Here is a 14,845-nt window from a genome sequence, read left to right as displayed (position 1 = left end):
AATCATTTGACACAATTAACTACTCCTTCCTAAAAAAATAGTCCTACTTGATTCTAGAATACCATACATCTTGGCTTTTTTTTTAAACCACTTAGCTGTTTTTCAGTCTCTTTTGCTGTTACCGCCTTATCTCCCCAACCTCTAAGACTTCAGTCCTCTTCTTGTTGCTATTTATACTCATATATTTGGTCCTCCCTGTGGTAGTCTGAAGCTGATATGTACTCCAGAAAAAGCCATGTTCTGTTAATCCATTCCTGTGGGTGCAGACCAATTATAGATGGGATCTTTCGATTAGGTTAATTCAATTCAGAAGTGACCCATTCCATTTAAGGTAGGTCTTAATCCTCTTACTGGAGTCCTTTATAAGAGGATAAAACACATATAGAACCTAAGAGATGACAATAAGAGAAGCTCATAGAAAAAGGCACAGAAGCTGAAAGAGAGCCACAGATGGAGAAGATAAAAGTTGAAAGCAACGAATCCTGGGACTGCAGTACCAGTAGATGTCATCATGTGCTTTGCCATGTGACAGGGGAGCCCCAGATCTGGAATCATTCTGTTGATGCCTTGAGTTGGACATTTTAATGGCCTAAGAACTATAAATTGTAAGTTAATAAATCCCCATTGTAAAGCCAAACCATTTCTGATATATTGGATTTCATCAGCTTTAGCAAACCAAAACACTCCCATTCGGTTTTATATCTTTAAATATCATCAACATGCCAGAGACTCAAATTTATATATCCAGCTGGGACCACTTTCATAAACTCCATACTTGAATATCCAGCTGCCTACCCAACAACTCCCCTGAATTTTCAATGTGCATCTGAAACTTAACATGCGCAAATCTGGGCTCCTGATCGTCCCCCAAGCCTGCTCCTCTTGGAGACGTCTCCATCTTAGTGATGGCAATCAATCTTTCCATGTGCTCATACCCCAAATTGGACTCATTCTTGATTCCTAACTTCCCCTCATAACCCATATAAACTGTTAGAAAATCCTGGTGGCTCTACTTTCAAAATATATTTTGCGTATTCCACACCAGAATCTTGTCAAACATGCCAGCACCCTCCCATCTTAGTTTGGTGTGCTTAAGAATCACCTGGGAAGTGCCAGCTCTTAGGCTTCTCATTCAGTAGGCCTGGGGTGAAGACCTGAAATGATATTTTCAATAGAGCTCTTAGTTGATTCTTATGTAAGAGGCCATGGACTATTTTTTGAAAAAAAGCAGACTTGAAATTCTAGTGTGTTTAAAGAAGTGATATTTTGAGAAGAGGAGGAGGAGGAGGAGAGAGACAGAGATGGAGGAGGAGGCGGTGGTGGCAGCAGGCTGGGAGAACCAGAATGCTGGGAGGACAGGTGGTGATAGTGTGAGGTGACTAATTTATTATCTGAAAAGTGAAACTGCCTTGAATGATGAAAGGCTCAGGGAGTGTTGGAATGAAGTGGAGCAGAAGTGAACATGACCAGAGATTAGGTGGTCAAGGTACGGACAGCCTAGTTAATCCATGTGGACCATGAAGTCATCCCAAATGAGGGCAGTATTTGGGACCGAGAGCAAAACTCTGAGCCAAGTTCAGGGCCATTGAAAAATGAATGAAAAGGAACCAACAGGTAGGTAGACAAAGCACATCCATGCGGTAGAGAGGTGTGGAACTGGTTAGGAGTTTTTATACAACAGTGGAGAAGTGACAACAGCTGACATTGATTGCTGTTTGTTGTTGGCCAGGATTTACATGTATTAGTACATATAATCCATACAAGTAACCATATGAAGAAGGTGCTATTTTTATTCCCCATTTACAATGAGGGACCTGAAGCCACATTATAACTTAACCAGACAAGTTAAGCATCAACCCGCATATCACATTTCTTACTTCTGTGCTATCTCGACTATCATAAAATGGTAACAGAAAATATTTTAATAAATGTCAACTGAAACTAACAACCAGGTTTCCCTAATATTGTTAGGAGTGGGGTTAACTTGTTTGGGAACACAGGAAATATTTCTTTAATATCCATTTGTGCTGAAATATTTGCTTCACAATATCCAGCAGGTGACAGCACTATATAGCAATTTCATACTAAGTCACCAAATAACTAAAATGAATGCTGCCTGTTAATATCAAGATTTCTGGTTATTCCATGTTCTGATGATTTCTTCAGCAGCATCCAGTGTACTGTCTTTCTGTAAATCAATGAAATAGTCATTACATATCAAAATAAGTTCAAAATATTTACATATATATAAAACCATAATAGCACTAAATAAAGATTTAAGTGAATTATCTCTTCTAAGGTGAAGAAAACAGTTCAAAGTGAAAATGCAAAGGAAGACACCAAAAGTGGGAAAACAATAAATCAAATCAACATATAATTACAGAAACAAGTCAAATAGCACAGAAGAGCTTATACTGAAAAAGAACAGTTTTCTGGTCTCCCCATCCCTCCCCACATCTCTTCTACTACTCCCTCTATCCCCCAAGACAAACTTTTATGGCAATTTCTGTTTTTAGTTCTAGTGGTTACCACAAAAATCTAAATGATGTGCTTCTATTTCTATTTCTTTACTTACCAAATTCAGGTAATATCCACCAGTCTCTGCTCTGAACAAGAAAAATTTAGTTCATTCACACTACTTTCCCCCGCCTATTAAGGTTTAACCATTCTAACATTATTTTTTTCTATCGCCTATTATTAACATCTGGCATTGGGTTGGTACATTTGTTACAAGTCATGAAAGCAGATTTTTATAATTATGCTATTACTATACTCCATTGTTTAACTTAGGGTTCATGGTTGGCATTGTGCAGTTCTATGGATTAAATTTTTAAAATTCTTATAATATTACTATTATTGATAAGTAATTTTTTTCCTCTTTGAATAGGCAAGACATGCATATGGTTTTAAATTCAAAATAAATTGAAAACAGTTAAAATTAAGCCTCCTTTTCAGCTTTCTCTAACTCTTCTTTTTCTTTACCTTCCCTCTCTACCCGAATGATTTCGGAGCAAAAGCCATTAGGTGGGGCTAAGAAAAGTAGGTGCCCCTGTGAATGTGTTTGGGGGCTGGGTGCAGGATGCTCCACCACGGTGGAGGGAGGAAGGTATCCAAGGTGGGTGGGATGAGGCAGTGGCGTTGTAGACCCAGGTGCTGTTTTGAAAAGCCATGCTCTTTTAATCCAGTCTCGTGAATGCAGATGTATTATGGGTGGGGTCTTTTGATCAGGCGTTTCTATGGAGATGTGACCCACCCAATTGTGTGTGGGATCTTTTGATTAGACTGTCTTTTTTTGATTAGGTTGTTTCCATGGAGATGTGACCCACCTAGTTGTTATAACAAATGACAGCATATTACACAAACTGTCTTCTCGTTGCTTTTAGATTATGTTCTATCACCAAATGAGGAGCTGCCTCATTCTTTTATTGTTGCACCATAATTTATTCAAGCAGTCCCCCACTGGTGAATATTTTGGTTGTTTATAATCTTTTATTATTTTACATAATGCTTCAGTGAAAATTCTTGAACACAGGTCATCCAGAATGTGCATGTAAAATCCACATGTAAAATTCCTCAGAGTGAGCTGTTAGGCCAAAGGATATGTATATGTACATTTTGATGAAGATTATCAAAATAACTTGTAGAAATATTATAAATTATACTCCTACTCTCAGTATATGAAATAGTGTTGATGAAACTTTTTAGTTTCCAATCTAACAGGTAAAATTATATTTTATGGCAGTATTAATTTTCATTTTTCTTATTACAAGTAAGGTTGAGCATCTTTTCATATGTTTGAAAACCAACTGAGTCTTTTACTCACAACCATTATAAAGTGCTGTTTTTTTTGCCTTATTATATTTTTGCCCTGAATTTAATCTTCCTTCCTTCTTTCTTTTCTCCCTTCCTCCCTCCTTTCTTCCTTCCTTTAGCAACCAACAGCCTCCAAGCTGAGGTCATTCGCTTTTCCAGTGGTTTCCACTCTCACCTTTGGCAGCAGAAGGAAAAAGGATGGAACCTTCAGAAACCTCTTTTCAAAGATATTAACTAATTATATATAAATTGTACCTAATTGTCAATTACCTCCAATCGAAAGGAAAGCCCAGGCATATATATTATGGAAGAAACTAAAAGACATCTGCACTGGATTTAAATCTTTAAACTAAAGAAACAGAGTGATACCATTTATATTTCTATTTGTTTTCCTGAGTTAATATTTGAATGATTTTTCTCTCCCTGAGGACACATCAGGTGGGCAGTAGAGGAAAAGCCAGGGGTATACCAGAAGAAAAAGTTGCCTTGGAATTTTAATTTAATTTACTAATTATAGGTAATATGCAAAAGGAATAAGTTAAGAATTAGTTGTACCTGCTTAAGTTAAATTGTGTGAGAAAACTTTATAAAATAGGGACTTGGTTTAATTGAATTGGCCCAGACGCAGGAGGGGGTGGAAATGGTAGCAGCAAATGGCATTGTAACTTGCTTTATTTTTTAAATTATTATTTTTAATTGTGGTAAAATATACATAACATGAAAATCACTTTAAGTGGACAATTCTTTGACATTAAGTACACTGACAATATTATGTAACTCTGCAGGGTATTTTCATCATCACAAATCAAAACTGATAAACTCATTTAGCAATAATGTTGCTAGATTTGGTTTCTACATTCTTGGCCATACCACGAGAAAGAATTCAAGGCCACAGCACAGCACAGAATAAGCAGGGAGAAAGTTTATTAGGAGTGCATGTGAGAGTTCATGTGGGCACTCTGGCAAGTAAAAAGAGGTGAGAGGTAAGAAGTGAGAAGTGAGAGGTAAGCGGCAAGAGACACTGTGGGGCTATCTGCTTTTATAATTTTGGTTCTTTTTGTAATTTTTATTAACTATTTTACTACCCTTGCCTTCTTCTCCCTTGATAGATGCTTGGTCTTAAGATGACTCACTCAGTGAGGGTCATTTGGACTCCAGGTACTTAGAGTTACTCTTCTCAGAGGTATCTTTCTTTGAGGATTGACTGCTGCTTGGAATTTGCCGTTTGTTCATCAGCAAGCCACCACCTGAATTCTAACTCTGTCTCAATAACTTCCCATTTCTTCCTCTCCACAACCTTGGTAACCATTCTTCTGCTTCCTGTCTCTATGAAGTTGCTGCCCAGACTCTGCTTTCAATTCTTTTAGGTATTTACCTGGGAGTGGAATTGCCAGATCATATGGTAAATATATGTTTAACCTCCTGAGGAACTGTCAAACTTTTTCCACAAGGCTGCACCATTTTATATTGCCATGAACAAGGTACAAGGGTTCCTGTATTTCCCTATCCTTGCCAACCTTATTTTTTGTTTTCTTTTCTTTTCTTTTTTTTTTTTAAATAACAGCCATCCTACTGGTTGTGAAGTAGTGTATCACATCATAGTTTTAATTTGCATTTCTTTAATGGCTAATGATATGTGCATATATTTACTGGCCTTTTGAATATCTTCTTTTAAAAAATGTCTATGAAATCCCTGGCTCATTTTTAAATTGGGTTGTCTTTTTCTTGATTTAGAGTTCTTAATATATTCTGGATATTAACCCTTATAAGATACATGATTTCCAAATATTTTGTCCAATTCATAGAGTTGTTGTTTTGGTTTGCTAATGCTGCCAGAATGCAATATACCAGAAATGGATTGGCTTTGCTTTATTGGGGGTGGTGGTGGTGCATGGTCTGGGTATTGAATGGGTCTCCTGCATAGAAGGCAAGCTCTCTACGACTGGATTGGCTTTTACAATGGGGATTTATTAGGTTAAAAATTCATAGTTTAAGACTGTGAAAATGTCCAAATTAAGGCATCAGAGAAAGATACCCTAACTTTGAAAAATGGCTGCTGGCATCCGGAACACCCCTGCCAGCTGAGAAGGCACATGGTTGGTGTCTGTTGGACATTGCTCCCAGTTCATTGCTTTCAGCTTCTGATTCCAGTGGCTTTCTCTCTAAGCATCTGTGGGCCCTCACTTAGCTTCTCTGTGACAAACTCTGGATTCCATCTCTTAGCATCTCCAAATCTGTATCTGTAAGGGCTCTGAGCTCTCTCTATGTATTCTGTCTTTTATTCTCTTCATAGAGGACTTCAGTAAAAGGTTGAAGATCCACCTTGAGTTGGGTAGGTCACATCTCCATAGAAACAATCTAATCAAAAGGTCCACCCACAACTGGTCAGCACCCACAAGACTGGATTAAAATAACATGGTTTTTCTGGGGTAAATGACTATTTCAAATCAGTGCAGTTGTCTTTTCACTGACTTGATATCATGCTTTGATGCACAAATTTTTAAATTTTGATGAAGCCCATTTCATCTGTTTGTTAATTTTGTTGCTTGTGCTTTTGGTGAAAAATTTAAAAATCCATTGCCTATTACCAGGTACTGAAGATACTGCTCTCTGTTTTCTTGTAAGAGTTTCACAATGTTAGTTCTTATATTTAGGTTATTGATCTATTTATAATTTTTTTAGTACTTCTGCTGGTGATGAATTCTCTTAGTTTTTATTTTCATTTTTGAAGGATATTTTCATGGATATAGAATTATAAGTTGATATACTTTTTTCTAATCAGCACTTTAAAGATGTCATTCTAATCAGCACTTTATTTTGGCTTTCATTGTTTCTGATAAGAATTCAGTTATCATTTATATCTCTGTATCTTTGTTTCTATGTATCTATGTGTTATATTCTCCAGCTGCTTTCAAAATTTTCTCTTACTTTTTGACTATGATGTCCTTTGGTGATTTTCTTTGTATTGATCATGTTAGGGTTCACTGAGTTTTTTAGATCTGAAAATTGATGCTTTTTACTAACTATGGGAGATTTTGGTCATTAGTTCTTTTTTTAAAGAATATTTTTATTGAAAAATCTTCACACACATACAGTCCATACATGGTGTACAATCAATGGCTCACAATGCCATCACATAGTTCTGTATTTTTATCACCATAATCATTTTTAGAACACTTGCATCACTCCAGAAAAAGAAACAAAAAGAAAAAAGGAAAAACTCATATATGCTACACCCCTTACCCCTCCCTCTCGTTGACCACTATTAATTCAATCTACCCATTTTTTTTACCCCTTACCCTCCCTATTATTTATTCTTTATCCATATTTTTTTCCCTCATCTGTCCATACCCTGGATAAAAGGAGCATCAGACACAAGGTTTTCACAATCACACAGTCACACTGTAAAAGCTATATCATTTTACAATTGTCTTCAAGAATTAAGGCTACTGAAACACAGATGAATAGTTTCAGGTACTTCCCTCAAGCCATTCCAATACACCATAAACTAAAAAGAGATATCTATATACTGCATAAAAATAGCCTCCAGTATAACCTCTTGACTCTGTTTGAAATCTCTCAATCAGTGAAACTATTTTGTCTCATTTCACCCTTCCCCTTTTCAGTCAAGAAGTCTTTCTCAATCCCATGGTGTTACCCCAGAAATTCTGTCCCATGTTGCCAGGGAGATTTGCCCCACATAGTGGGGAGGGCAATGAATTCACCTGCCAAGTTGGCTTAGAGAGAGAGGCTGCACCTGAGCAACAAAAGCAGTTCTCTGTGGGTAACTCTCAAGCACATAGCACATCATAAGTAGGCTTAGCTTATCCTTTGCAGGAATAAGTTTTATAGGGGTGACACCCAAGAAAAAGGCTCAGTCTATGGATCTGGTTGTCATCAATGCTTGTGAGAGTATCAGAAATTCTCCAAATGGGGAAATTGAATATCTTCAGAACTTGGCAAATACTTTATTCTTCATTGTCCAAATTACTCTGGGATATATTGGAGCATCACACTAACCTGGGCAAACCAACAAGATCTCACACCTTATTGAGGATATTATAGTGTTCAACTAAACTGATGATACAAGTTAAATTAGGTAATACACTACCCAAAATAGAAATTTTGTACCAAATAAACATCTCTTCCTTTAGTCTCACATAGAAGTTGAAGTTTTAAAATATGGATGATACCACCTGTCATGGTCAGGTTCATGTGTCAACTTGGCCAAGTGGTGGAACCTGTTTGTCTGGTTGGGCAAGTGCTGGCCTGTCTGTTGCAATGAGGATATTTCATTGAATTAAATCATGATTATGTCAGCTGCATCCACAGCTGATTCCATTTGTAATCAGACAAAGGGGAGTGTCTTCTGCAATGAGTGATGCTTAATCTAATCATTGGAAGCTTTTTAAGGAGGATTCAGAAGAGACAGGCTCTCTTCCTGCTTCGGCTGGTGAGCCTCTCCTGTGGAGTTTGTCCAGACCCTCCATCGGAATCATCGGCTTCACAGCCTGCCCTGCAGATTTTGGACTCTGCATTCCCACGGTCACGTGAGACACTTTTATAAATTTTATATTTGTGAGTGTTCCTTGTTGATTCTGTTTCTCTAGAGAACCCTAACTAATACACCATCATTTACCCTGTATTCTGATTTACCTTAATCCTATCCAGATCAGCTTCATTCATATCTCTTGTTGAAGTCTGATCGCTTTTCAACTTTTTAAACAATTCCTTTATGGGGTAGTGCTGACTTTCATAGCTTCAGAACTCTAACTCTGAGTCTCAGGTTTTACAGAAATACCCAAACTTTCTGGAAATTTCCAGGTTAGAAACAAACAGCCCAAGTATATCACAATTTAGAAATAACAGTTACATCTCCAAATACATGTGACTGCTGAAAGAGCTTGCAATCTAGGACCCTTTACAATAGGCCCCAATCTGATAACCCATGTTCTCAACTTCAGTTCACCACATTTTTATATTTAGTTGTCCATAAGATTGAGACATGATCACATTTGTCTTTTTGTTTCTGACATTTCATTCAACACACAATCCTTAATTTTCATTCACCCTAGTTGACTGCCTCACAACTTCATTCCTTCATGCAGCCACTCAGTAGTCCATTTATGTATATACCACAGTTCCCCCTTCCTACCCTCAGTCATTGTACCCTTAGGCCACCTCTGTCCATTGTGAATCCCAAACACTGCCACCATAAACATTAGTATGCAAATGTCCATTTGTGTCCCTACACTCAGTTCTTCTGGGTATATATGGACCAGTGGGGCTAGAGGATCATATGGCAACCCCACCCCTAGCCTCCATTGGAACCACCACACTGGCCTCCAAGGGGCTGCACCTCTCAGTTTCCCTACTGACAGTGAATAGGTACATCTCTTTCTCCACATTTGCTCTAGCACTTTTTTCTCTCAGTTCATTTTTAACATTTTTATTTGCACATCAAACAGTCCAACCTAAGTAAATAGACATGTCTTTGCCACCATGATTTATATGAAGACATTTTCTTTTCTTCCACAAAGAATCCATAGCCCTCCCCCATGCCTCCTGCCTGCTGACATTTACTTTTGGCATAATGCCTTTGTTACATTCAGTGAAAGCTTATTACAATGTTACTATTGACTATAGATCCTAGCCTTCATTGATTGTACTTTTTCCTGTATACCATTCATTTTCAACACCTTGTAATGTTGGCATTCACGTGTTCTCCCTCATGCAAAAATGTTTTTTTATTTGTACATTTAATCACCATCATTGTCTAATCTAGGTATTCCTAAATTATACTGTCTCAGTCTTTATCCTCTATCTTTCCTTCTGGTTTCATATGTTACCCCAGCCCTTCTCCCTCATCATACTCACATTCGTGTCCCTACAATCAGTTCTTCCAGGTATATATGGACCAGTGGGGTTGGAGGATCATACAGCAGCCCCACCCCCTGCCTTCTGTGGAACCACCACATTGGCCTCCAAGGGGAAATGTTCGTTCAGTGTTCTCATATTACTGTGCTACATCAGAGAGTATTGTGCTATCCATTTCTGAATTTTTACAATAAGTCCTGTTGCATGACCTGTTGCACAACTGTCGGCACCAAATACCCAATCTTTACCCTATTTCTATCTCCTGATAACCTGTGTTCTTAACTTCAACTCTCAAAGTTCACGCATTAATATTAGTTCATATTAGTGAAACCATACAGTATTTGTCCTTTTGTTTCTGGCTAATTTCACTCAGCATAATGTCCTCAAGGTTCAGCCATGTTGTTACATGCTTCATGACTTTATTCTGTCTAATAGCTGCATAATATTCCATCATCTGTATATACCACAGCTTGTTTAACCACTCCTCTGTTGATAGACATTTGGGCTGTTTCCATCTCTTGGCAATTAAAAATAACACTGCTATAAACATTAGTGTGCAAATGTCTGTTTGTGTCCTTACCTTCAGTTCCTCTGAATATATACCTAGTCATGAGATTGCTCGACCATATGGCAATTCTATACCTAGCTTCCTGAGGAACTGCCAAACTGCCTTCCACAGTGGTTGTACCATTTTACATTCCTACCAACAGTGGTTAAGTGTGCCTCTTTCTCCACATCTTCTCTACTACTTGTCATCTTGGTTTTTTTTTTTGATAATGGTCGTTCTAGTGGGTGTCAGATGATATCTCATTGTGGCTTTGATTTGCATTTCTCTAATACCCAGTGAAGTTGACCATCTTTTGATGTGTCTTTTAGTTATTTGTATTTCCTCTTCTGCGAAGTGTCTGTCCACGTCTTTTGCCCATTAAAAAAATTATCTATTTTTCTTTGATATATATTATATATTCACATACCATGTTGTCATCCAAAGTGTACAATCTATGGTTCACAATATTATCATATAGCTGTGCATTTTTCATCACAATTGATTTTTTTTGTGAAAAATAACATATTTACAAAAAAGCAATATATTTCAATGCATAGTGCAACAATTAGTGGAAGAACAGATTTCAGAGTTTGGTATGGGTTACAATTCTAGTTTCAGGTTTTTACTTCAGGCTGCTCTAAGATACTGGGGACTGAAAGAAATATCAATATAATAATTCACTTTTGCTTATTTTTAAATTGGGTTGTTTGTCTTTTTGTTGTTGAGCTGAAGAATCTCTTTATATATCCTGAATACTAAATTCTAATCTGATATGTAGTTTCCAAATACTGTCTCCCACTGTGTAGGTGCCTTTTTACTTTCCTGACAATGTCCTTTGAAGCACAGAATTGTTCAATTTTGAGGAGGTCTACTTTATCTATTTCTTTTTTTTTCAATACTCATGCTTTGGGTGTAAGGTCTAGGAAACCTCCTTTTATTGCAAGATTTATAAGATATTTCTGTACATTTTCTTCTAAAACTTACATGGTCTTAGCACCAATGTTTAGATCTTTGATCCATTTTGAGTTTTTTTTTTTTTGTATACGGTGTGAGATATGGATCCTTTTTCATTCTTTTGTATATGGCTATCCAGTTCTCCAAACACCATTTTTTGAAGAGGGGTTGGCTTGACCATGGTGTATTTGATTCCATTAGTTAGTACATCTGTCTTTATGATGGTACCATGCTGTTTTGACCAATATAGCTTCATAATATGCTTTAATGTCAGGTAGTGTGAGACCTCCCACTTCATTTTTCTTTCTCAAGATATTTTCAGCTATTTGGGGCACCTTGCTCTTCCAAACAAATTTGAGTATTAGTTTTTCTATGCACAATAAGTTGTTGGGATTTTTAAATTGGTAGTGTATTGAATCTATGAATCAATTTGGGTAGAATTGACATCTTAACTCGATTTAGTCTTCCAGTCTGTGAACACAGTATGCCCTTCATTTATTTAAGTCTTCCATGATTTTTTATAGCAATTTCTTATAGTTTTCTGTGTATAGGCCTTTTGTATATTTACCTAAATTTATTACTAAATATTTTATTCTTCTTGTTACTATTGTAAATGGGATTTTTTTCTTGATTTCCTCCTCAGATTACTCTTCACTAGTGTATAGAAACGCTACTGATTTTGGGGTATTGATCTTGTACCCCACACTTTGCTGTGTTCATTTATTAGCTCTAGTAGTTCTGCTGTAGATTTTGGGGATTTTTGACATATAGTATCATGTCATCTAAAAGCAGTAGAGTTTTACTTCTTCCTTCCCAATTTGGATGCCTTTTATTTCTTTTTCTTGTCTAATTGCTCTGGCTAGAACTTCCAGCACAATGTTGAATAACAATGGTGACAGTGGCATCCTTGTCTTCTTCCTGATCTTAGATGGAAAACTTTCAGTCTTTACCTATTGAGGATGATGTTGGCTGTGGGTTTTTCATATTTTCCCTTTATCATGTTGAGGAAGATCCCTTCTATTCCTATCCTTTTATGTGTTTTCATTAAGAAATGATGTTGAATTTTGACAAATGCTTTTTCTATATCAATTGTGATGATTGTGTGTTTTTTGTTTTGCTGATATGGTGTATTACATTAATTGATTTCCTTATTTTGAACCATCCTTGCATACCTGGAATAAATCCCACTTGGTCATGGTAGATAATTCTTTTAATGTACTGCTGGGTTCAATTTGCAAGTTTTTTTTTTTTTTTGAGGATTTTTGCTTCTGTATTCATTAAAGAGATTGATCTGTAATTTTCTTTTGTCTGGCTTTGGTATTAGGGTGATGTTGTCTTCGTAGAATGAATTAGGTAGCTTCCCTCCTCTTCAATTTTTTTTTGAAGAGTTTGAGCAGGAGTGGTACTAATTCTTTCTTGAATGCTTAGTAGAATTAATATGTGAAGCCATCTGGTCCTGGACTGTGCTTTTTGGGAGCTTCTTGATAACTGATTCAATCACTTTCCTTGTGATTGGTTTGTTGAGGTTGTCTATTTCTTCTTGTGTCAATGTTGATTGTTCATGCCTTTCTAGGAAGTTGTCCATTTTATCTACATTGTCTAGTTTAATAGCATATAGTTGCTCATAGTATCCTTTTATTACCTCCTTTATTTTATGTGGAGGCAGTGATTATGTCTCCTCTTCCATTTCTGATTTTATTTATCTGCATCACTCTCTTTTTTCTCTTTGTCAACCTAGCTAAGAGTCCATTGATTTTACTGATTTTCTCACAGAAACAGCTTCTGGTTTTGTGATTTTCTCAGTTGTTTTCATATTCAATTTCATTTATTTCTGCTCTAATATTCATTATTTCTTTCCTTTTGCTTGTTTTGGGGTTAGCTCTCTGTTCTTTCTCTAGTTCTTCCAAGTGAACAGTTAATTAATTGATTTTTGCTGTTTCTTCTTTTTAAATAAAGGATTTAAGGCATTAAATTTCCCTCTTAGCACTGCCTTTTCTGCATCCCATAAATTCTGATATACTGTGTTTTCATTTGCCACAAAATATTTCATGATTTCTCTTGTAATTTCTTCCTTGACCCACTGGTTGTTTAAGAGTGTATAGTTTAACCTCCATATATTTGTGAATTTTCTGGCCCTTTTCCTATTATTGATTTCCATCTTCATTCCATTATGATCTGAGAAAGTGTTCTGTAGTATTTCAGTCTTTCTAATTTACTGAGACTAGCTTCGTGACCCAGCATATGGTCTATCCTTGAGAATGATCCATGAGCACTGTGCCAGTTTGAAAAGGTTTTTGTACCCTAGAAAAGCCATGTTTTAAACTTAATCAACATTGTGGGAGCAATGGTTTCTTCTAATACCTATTCAGTACTGTATGGTGGAAACTTTAATGAGCTTATCTTGATTGAGATGTGACTCAATCAAGTGTGGGTATTAAACTTAACTAGGTGGAAATGTGTTTCTACCCATTCCAGGTTGGTCTTGATTGGTGTTCTGGTTTGCTAGCTGCCGGAATGCAACACACCAGAGACGGATTGGCTTTTAATAAAAGGGGATTTATTTTGTTGGTTCTTCAGAGGAAAGGCAGCTAACTTTCCACTGAGGCTCTTTTCTTACATGGAAGGCACAGGATGGTCTCTGCTGGTCTTCTCTCCAGGCCCCTGGGTTCCAACAACTTTCCCCGGCGTGACTTCTCCAAAGGCCTGGGCTGAGCTGCAAGTGCTGAGATGAGGAATGCCGAGCTGCTTGGCTGTGCAACATTGTACTCTCTCATTTAAGCACCAGCCAATTAAGTCAAACGTCACTCATTGCAGCAGACACGCCTCCTAGCTGACTGCAGATGTAATTAGCAATAGATGAGATTCATGTACCATTGGTTTGTGTCTGCAGCAACAGAAATAGGTATGCTCACTTGGCCAAGTTGACAACTGAATCTAACTAACACAATTGGTTTTACTGTAATCCTTTAAAAGAAGAAGCCCTTTGGAAAAATCTAGAGAACAACAAGAGAGAAAGCCACGAGATCTGAGAGAGCAGAGAATGCCATAGAACCATGAAGCAGAGAGTCCACCAGCCAGTGACTTTTGGAGATGAAGAAGGAAAATGCCTCCTGGGGAGCTTCATGAAACAAGAAGCTGGAAGAGAAAGGTAGCAGACTTTGCCATGTGCCTTCCAGCCGAGAGAAAAACCCAGAATGTCACTGGCCTTCTTGAACCAAGGTATCTTTCCCTGGATGCCTTAGATTGGTCATTTCTATAGACTTGTTTTAATTGGGACATTATCTTGGCCTTAGAACTGTAAACTAGCAACTTATTAAATTCCCCTTTTAAAAAGCCATTCCATTCCTGGTATATGGCATTCTGGCAGCTAGCAAACTAGAACAAGCACTTGAGAAAAATATGTATCCTGCTGTTATGAGGTGTAATGTTCTGTAATGTCTGTTAAGTTTAGTTCATTTATTATATTATTCAAAATCTCCATTTCCTTATTGATCATCTGTCTAGATACTCTGTCCATTGATGAGAGCATGGAATTGAAGTCTCCAACTATTATGGTAGAGCTGTCTACTTCTCCCTTCTGTTATCAGTGTTTGTCTCATGTATTTTGGAGCACTCTGGCTTGGTTCATAAATATTTGTGATTGTTATGTCTTCT

General features: G+C 37.1%; 1 protein-coding gene across 7 annotated transcripts in view; it reads right to left on the bottom strand.

Moving 5' to 3' along the window:
* Positions 1–1,772: 1,772 nt before the first annotated feature.
* The window catches only part of KYAT3 (kynurenine aminotransferase 3), a 99,199-nt gene continuing 86,126 nt past the window's right edge, over positions 1,773–14,845 (bottom strand). For 6 of the 7 annotated variants that reach the window (XM_077120354.1, XM_077120353.1, XM_077120356.1 and 3 more), the window contains one exon: positions 1,773–2,188. In XM_077120354.1, coding sequence (XP_076976469.1) covers positions 2,126–2,188 — 63 coding nt within the window. In that variant the 3' untranslated portion in view covers positions 1,773–2,125. Of the gene's footprint in view, positions 2,189–9,420; positions 14,026–14,845 lie in introns of those variants that run through there. The other variant, XM_077120358.1, reaches the window with a different exon arrangement.

Source organism: Tamandua tetradactyla, chromosome 11 (genome assembly GCF_023851605.1).
Source record: "Tamandua tetradactyla isolate mTamTet1 chromosome 11, mTamTet1.pri, whole genome shotgun sequence".
NCBI lineage: Eukaryota > Metazoa > Chordata > Mammalia > Pilosa > Myrmecophagidae > Tamandua > Tamandua tetradactyla.
Note: the sequence above shows the minus strand (reverse complement) of the source record. Positions and strands in the feature narration are given on the sequence as shown.